Raw genomic sequence first — 7,401 nt, 5'->3', positions numbered from 1 at the left:
AAAAAATACACAGGGTGCAGTTCAGTCCTTTACAACAATCACAATCAATTTAAAGTGAACTATGACTTTTATTATGTACCCAGTCATGTCAACTATAGTCTATAAAATGGAGCTGATGGAGAGGGCATCAATAATTGCTACTGTATGTAACAGTGCCTCCCTCTCTGAAAATGTGAACTAGCTGAATGTTATGTAATATTTTCAAGTACTCTTGTTTTATTTTGCGTACACGGTCTGTAAGGGATTACCCTGCTGCTCACTCTCCCCTCATAATCTGTTGATGATGACGTTATACTGCAGCTCCTGAGCTCCAGATCTCGCGAGATTATGGAAAATGATCCAGACGCCCTCTCTCTCTCTCTCTCTCTCTCTCTCTCTCGGTTCCCCCCTCCTCCCCAGCCCTCCCTTCCCACGCCCCAGTGCGCTGTGGGATAGTGGCACTATAAAGTATATCCTCTCTCGGAGAAAGATAAGAAGCCCGAGACAGGAGGGGGATGAAGATGGCGGACGCCAAGCAGAAGAGGAATGAGCAGTTAAAGCGCTGGCTGGGCTCGGAAACGGACCAGGAGCCTCCTGTTCTGAAAAAGAACAAGACGAAGGTGAAGTTCGATGATGGCGCCGTGTTTCTGGCCGCCTGCTCAAGCGGCGATACCGAGGAGGTGCTCCGAATGCTTGACCGGGGCGCTGACATCAACTACGCCAATGTAGACGGTCTCACCGCCCTCCACCAGGTTTGTGTTCGCCTGCTATAGGTGTTAACGTCAGTCGCTAGCACTGCCAGTACCATTAGACACAAATATCGTTTTGCTGCTAGCAACTGCTTGCCCTGGAACACCTGTCAAATGGAAGCCATTCTCATCCCGTTGTTTACCTACCTAGCACAGACGTCCTTTTCGACGCAGAGTAGCGTTAGAGATGACCACAGTGAGCTTTGGTTTTCGGATACTTGAATTCAAAACAGTGCTAGCTGTGAATGCTATTTTCAGAGTACAATGCAACATAAGCAACAAAGTTTGTGTCGCTTTCAGGACTACTTTTGCCCCCCAGTAAAGTAGCCTGAGTCTGTATCTCCAGTCAGTGGGTGCAGTCTAATTGCTGTAGTGCTGCACTTCAGAGTGGGTCATTTTTATGTTGTAAATTAACTTTAAAGTCGAACAGCCACTAGTGTTTTGTTGTTCATTTATATTGCTGGATAAAACAATTTTCGGGTGGTACGATCGAGTCATGCTAGGTGCTTAACACAAATGTTGTCATTGATTGAGACACTCATCCAGGCAAATGAATTCCACAACGTTAGCTAATACCTGGCTAGCTGTAAAAGTGGTTTTGTTGATAAACCCTCCACCGCGACTGCGGCTACTCTCTGGATGAAGCAGAAGCTAGCTAACGTTGGTTAGTTACAACGTCATTCGATAACAGGCTAATGTTATCCTTGCTAGGCCTTTACTGTATGCGACATTTACGTAGTATATACATTGTTGACAGCAGTACATGATAAGTTCAAATGTGATAAAGTGGTACATTATTTCAGTGCAGTATCAGTCAAGCGGAATGTATGCTAACGCTACATTAGCCGGATAAGCTAGCTGTCGTTAGCTGTTTTGGAGGTTTAGCTCAGGTTAATTCATTCGTTAGCTAGCTTGAGAAGCGACGTCAGTCAATAACTTCTTGTCTCCAAGTTTGACGTTTTGTGACTTTGTTGTTTTTGATGATAACTAGGAACATATGTGTGACAAATACGTTGGTATTTGGCTGGAATGTCAGCAGTGCTAAGCTAATTATTTGCCCGCTAACCACTGTAGCTACGTTTACTAGCCTCTGCACTTTCAAAGCCAAATAATGAAAATGGCAGCCCGTGTTGACTGTCGTTAGTCAGGAATGCCATGTAGGCGGCTTTTTTGAAAGTAAGTAAGGTAAAATGTACAAGGTTCTTAAACAACCAGGTCATGGATAGAAATATTATGATAGCTAGTAGCTGCAAACTCTTCAGATAGGAGAGTCGTGATGTTACTACTGTACATACAGTAGATTTACTCATTGTAATTGCTGAAATGTGGGGTTGGAACTACGTTATTGTTGTCAAAACGTTTAGTTTCATTTGTATTGTCTACTTCTCGGTTCATTATCTGCTATGCTCCAGACATGACCTCATCTCTCTTCCATTTATTGCTAAATAATACCTGGACGATATTAAAATGATTCTTTTTCAGGCAGAAACTTTTGTTTTAATTGATCTAGTCACATTTGTTATAAACTGAATAGGATTATAGCACGTTAAGATATCAGTTGCTGTACAATAATAACCAACGTCTTTTGAGTTTTTAATACCAATGGAATTGTTATATTTGTTAGTAAAACATTTTAAATTGACAATGGTCACTGGTAGATTTGTACGCAGGGGCAATAGGAGATGCCTAGTACTTTAAAGAACAAATCAAAGTTCCAGTTATTGCGGCTGGAAACAAGTATTTTGACAGTTTCCTCCATTGCATCAGCAAGGATGCTTTCCTCACCTATTAAAGTGCTTGAATGATTTTAACATTTCCAAATGTCTGGTGTTTTTAAGCCTGCGTCCTGCTAAGTGCACCTCTTTGCTAGACATTTTGCTTAGACTTCTCAGTTCCCTTATTAAACGTGTTGCTAAATCAACTGTTCTTTGTGCTATAATGAAGTCTGGATTTAGCATGACCCCTGTGCAAACTCATTGAGTGGAAACGTTTCCTTTTTTTGGGCTGATATCTATGGATGAGCTAGAGTGAGGAAAGAATTTGCTGTGCCGCTTTTCAGACCTAACTATCTCTGGACACAAGAAGCTGCTGTGTATTTGTGTGTGCGCTTTGAAGGCCAGCATGTCTACTGAGGGTTTTGGGGTCTTTATAAAGAAGGTGAAGAATGAGATACAGGAATTTATGTTTTAAAGTGCTAATCCTAGAATTGCAGCGAGGTCAAGGTGATGGTTTCCAAAGGTGAAGAGGAGATGGACAGTCAGAGGCGTATGATGTTTTAAACAAACATTATTTTGTGTATTGCATTTGAATAAACGTACATCACTTGTAATTTTGACAGTTTAATTTTGTGCAATAAAATGTACAGTCCTATGTTGTATGACTGACCTCCTGCTTTGTTGTGAAGTGTGTCATGTTGTTACATGAGGACTCACTCCACACTTGGTGCAGGGATATCACTCCCAATGTTGGTGACCGGTGCAGGGTTATAAATAACAGCGCCACAAATTCTCCTAACTGGGTTTCAAGAGATGATACTAAGTTTGGGTATGACTCAGAGTCTGTAGCTCTGCTTTGTAGTGCAGCCCTGGCATAATCTTACATTAAGGCTAAAGGTTGTCTTTATGCGAGTCATGGGCCTTCTGTCACTTGAAACATTACTTGTTGCAGAAGGACTCGTAAACATGTTCTCATCTGTTGTTGTCTCTATGATGTGATTCATGATGATCATTACAGGCCCCTTTGCGCATATGAACGCTCTTAGAGATACGGTTTAGAGAATTACCTCATAAATCTGACGTCATCGTTTTTGAGTGCAACTTTTATATAGCTTTTGATCATTTCAAAATCGCATTTCCATTTTGCGATTTGATTGACAGACAGATTGGTTCACACAAACTCAGACTGCATGGATTCAGGTGGACGATAAAGAGGATGTACAAGTGAATGAGGGGTTCAGCAGACAAGTGGAGATTCCAGATCTCGTCGGCTAAACTCGTCTCAGAGAGTAGCATTCCAAGTCCTGTCGTCCTAGCCCGTGCATTCCTCACATGACAGTCGCTGGAAACCATGGCAAAGAGAGAGCAGAGCAGACATTCCTCAGCTGTCACCTAAACCCCTCCCCTCTAGTCATTCTCTTTCTGGCTTGCCTCTCCCCATACGATGCCAAAGCCCAGCTGACTTTTGCCCACTGAGCTCCATCAAGGCAATTAGTGTGGAGGTAACAAGGGCTTGTCGCTTCACACAAGAAAATCTCCACACTGACCCACACCTGAACTTTTTGTCTTTAGCATGCATGGCCCTTCCTGATCCCCCCCCCCCCCCCCCCCCAGGACCAAGGTGACAAGACTCAGCTCAGCTTAACATGTCAGAGTTGGGTATTACAATGCTTTTGCTCTGTTGACATTACACACCCTCATTATGGCCCTGAAGTCTATGAACATTATCTTGCACTGTCTCCATGACAACGACTCAGCGAACGTTGCTAGTCACTTGTGTTGGTGGATTTGCATGTACAGAGTGGGAGTTGCATAACAGACTGAACAGAGAGAGTATTTGGCAGTTTGAAATGGGAATCTGTTTCATGCATTTTGTAATTTAACAATTCTATAGCATGTGGTGGAAGATCGTGAGGTGGCTGTGGCTCTTTTCATCCAGACCTGCGTCAGTCATTAACACTTTACATAATAGCTGTGGATCTCTCACTACAGCCCCAACCCTGAGATTCTCAGCTGTGCTTGAGGCTCACAGTTGGCCAGTAAAAGGGGCAAACAGAAATGCCTTTGACATGTCCCTGTTGTCCTGATAAAGGCATAATGGCATCCTCTTACAGACCCCGAGCCAACAAGGAACGGGAAAGCATCACATTGCATTACAGATCTTACCTGTTTCTCTCACCTGTTTTTTTTAGCCTATACAGCAGGTTAGTGATTTATCGAGAGGCTTAATCCACAAAAATCTGTCGGTTCTAGCTGCCTGCAGAATAACTCTCAGATCTGATGACTGTTGGATAAAGACTATCTAGGATTACATATTTTGAGGGTGAGATGTAATGAACACAGTGCTGTTATCAGCTTTTCAGCAGCTTGTAGGGGTTTACAGCATGTGGCCCAAAATGAGCCCTGATGACAAACCAATGCTCTCTTGCATGTAGGTTTAATTGGGAATCCTACTGATATTTGTTACATTTATATAAAGTATTGTAAATCCACTGCCTTTTGATATGTATGGTCAACAAAATCAACATCTCTGGAGTCTTTTTGAATGGTAATTAAATATTTAGCTTTAGGAGAGAGAGGTTTGTTCTTTACAATAAAGGGAAGCTTTTCTTATTCTTATTATTGTGATTGAATACTTTATATTAACTTAGTCTTGAACATCAAGGTCCAGGTAGTGTGGACATCACTCAGCTTGACCTTGAAGTGCAGCCTTTCAGTCGATGTTCTGTCCATTGTTCAAGTGTCATTGCGTAGTTGTGTACACGGGACATGGCACCATGATGCTTTGGATTGTAGCGGGGACTATGTGTAGACTCAGCATGCCCGTTTCTTTTGTTGGATTCATGCAAAGACAACTTGTACCTTAGCTACTGCTTCTATGACGTAGCCAGCTGAAGAGTTATTATCGGGTAGATGGGCTTTAAAGTTGACATGATAAAGGTAAACTGCATTTAAAATGTTGGCGTAATGAAATTAAAATGTTTCATTGGGTTTTTATGGTACATTACTCTAGGCTGTAACGGGAACTTCCTCCCAAATGCCTGATAACAATATGGGCATTTAATATCTGGCTGTTTTTATAAGATGTCTGCTTTCACATCACTTTTCTTGCAAAAGGTTGCACAATGCTTCCAGGTTCTTTGTTATGGTTTACAGTAGCAGCTAGTCACTCATGCATTTCTAACATATTGCAGAATACATTAAAATGCAACTTAATAATTCATGGAGTGGAATCTAGACAGTCTAGATTTGATTGTTCTTTGTCTAGCACACATAGTTAACTGCCAGTCCTCCTTGAATGGTGTTATGTTTTGGTATTTTGTTGTGGCTAATATTTAGACTTGATTACTCCCTGCCATATGAGTTATGATTGTGTATCATTAATGACATATCTTTGTTTGATATTTCAATTAAATTCTAGAAGCAGAAGCCTACGTTGATTGACTGTAATTTGGTTCTGTTCAATGCACATAAGAGACTAATTATTTGGTTAGGTTGTATTCTTATTTCTCCTCTTGGTGCCATTATTTTTAGATGAATTATCAGATTCTTAAATGGCACGACAGTCTTGAGGGTGCATTAGATAATGTATTATTGCATCATGCTTTTTTATCAACCACATGGACCAAAACAGGTCTTGCAAAATAAGTTGTAACCTATGTAATGAGTTCAAACAGATGGTGCAAGCAACATTATGATTACAAGTAAGAAACCAAGTCTAGATCAATATGGTTTAAAGCAAACCAAACCATGGCCCAACAGAAGAAGCAGTGGTTTTCAATTTAAAATTAAGCCGCAGCTGGTTTGTGTGACAGTTTAAAATGTGTTGAAATGAAACCCATGAATTTGGAGTTTGGAGGCATTGCAGTTGTACTGTAGATAAACACGATGTCCTCAATTTAACTTCTTACAGAAGTAAAATGAATTCCAGTCCGCAGTGAATCACTGTAGCGCTATTGTAACCTCGGCATGCTTGATGACTGGGAGCGTTAATTTTAGAATTGGAGCCTCAGAACATGTACCTGTGTATAATTGGCAGGTCTCTCCTTGTCAAGCTGGCCTCGCACACAGTTTCATTCAGTCTTTCTACCAACCCCATAATCAACAGCAGGAAGTCCTTGTGGTGTTTTGCGCGCCAATGCTTTGCAACATGCCAGGTCATCTGCTGATTGTGACACGTTGGTGTTGTTCCCTTGCACAATGTGTCATGATGACATGTATGACTTTATAAATAGACAGTTGGGTTTGAAGGATTGTAAAATTGCAGTGTTGTTGATTTGTCAAGGTATGCTATTATATAAATCAAATTCACATAGGTGGCTCAGATGTAATGTAACCATAACCCAGACAAGAAACCTAATGAGCATAAACCACCATATTGCAGCAGCCGAACATATCATGTCAGGGTTAATGGATACATTTAAATGTGTCTTCATTGAGAGGCGGTGTATAATCTCTCACTGAGTTTGCGTCGCTCCGTTGATTCTGGTCTGCATGGATCCTATGCATCCCAACTCTTTTTATGTCACTGCTGTGATAATGCATAGCAGGGATAAAATGCCAGAGGCATCCCCACCAGATGATCTGGAACAGTGAGGGTTGTCTGAAGTATGTCAGATGAGCGTCGCTGCAGGTTGGAACTGGTTTACCTGAGGTCGTAAGGAGAATTCCTCAGAAGAGTATACCTGCTGCCACGTATATGATCTGTGCTGACTTGACGGTGAGGCTATGGACGCGGACTTGACCTTGCCCAAAAGCATATTTGATGTGGCGCAGAGGTGGATTCTTTTTAGTGTCCCTAATTAACTTTTTAGCCTGATATAATTATAGCTGCTGTATATGAATTAAGGAAATGACAAGTTGACAAACCAGAGGCTGCCATGTTTTATCGCTTTCTTTCTTATGTGTTTCGATGATGTCAGTGGGTGCCACTATTTATTTGTCACTCATACATGAGG

General features: G+C 41.5%; 1 protein-coding gene across 6 annotated transcripts in view; it reads left to right on the top strand.

The window, feature by feature from the left end:
* The first annotated feature begins 401 nt into the window (after nt 1-401).
* The window catches only part of ppp1r12a (protein phosphatase 1, regulatory subunit 12A), a 42,652-nt gene continuing 35,652 nt past the window's right edge, over nt 402-7,401 (top strand). For 3 of the 6 annotated variants that reach the window (XM_029461642.1, XM_029461645.1, XM_029461640.1), the window contains exon 1: nt 402-731. In XM_029461642.1, coding sequence (XP_029317502.1) covers nt 495-731 — 237 coding nt within the window. In that variant the 5' untranslated portion in view covers nt 402-494. The remainder of the gene's footprint in view (nt 732-7,401) is intronic. The other 3 variants (XM_029461646.1, XM_029461644.1, XM_029461643.1) reach the window with 2 other exon arrangements.

Source organism: Cottoperca gobio, chromosome 23 (genome assembly GCF_900634415.1).
Source record: "Cottoperca gobio chromosome 23, fCotGob3.1, whole genome shotgun sequence".
Classification (NCBI taxonomy): domain Eukaryota; kingdom Metazoa; phylum Chordata; class Actinopteri; order Perciformes; family Bovichtidae; genus Cottoperca; species Cottoperca gobio.
Note: the sequence above shows the minus strand (reverse complement) of the source record. Positions and strands in the feature narration are given on the sequence as shown.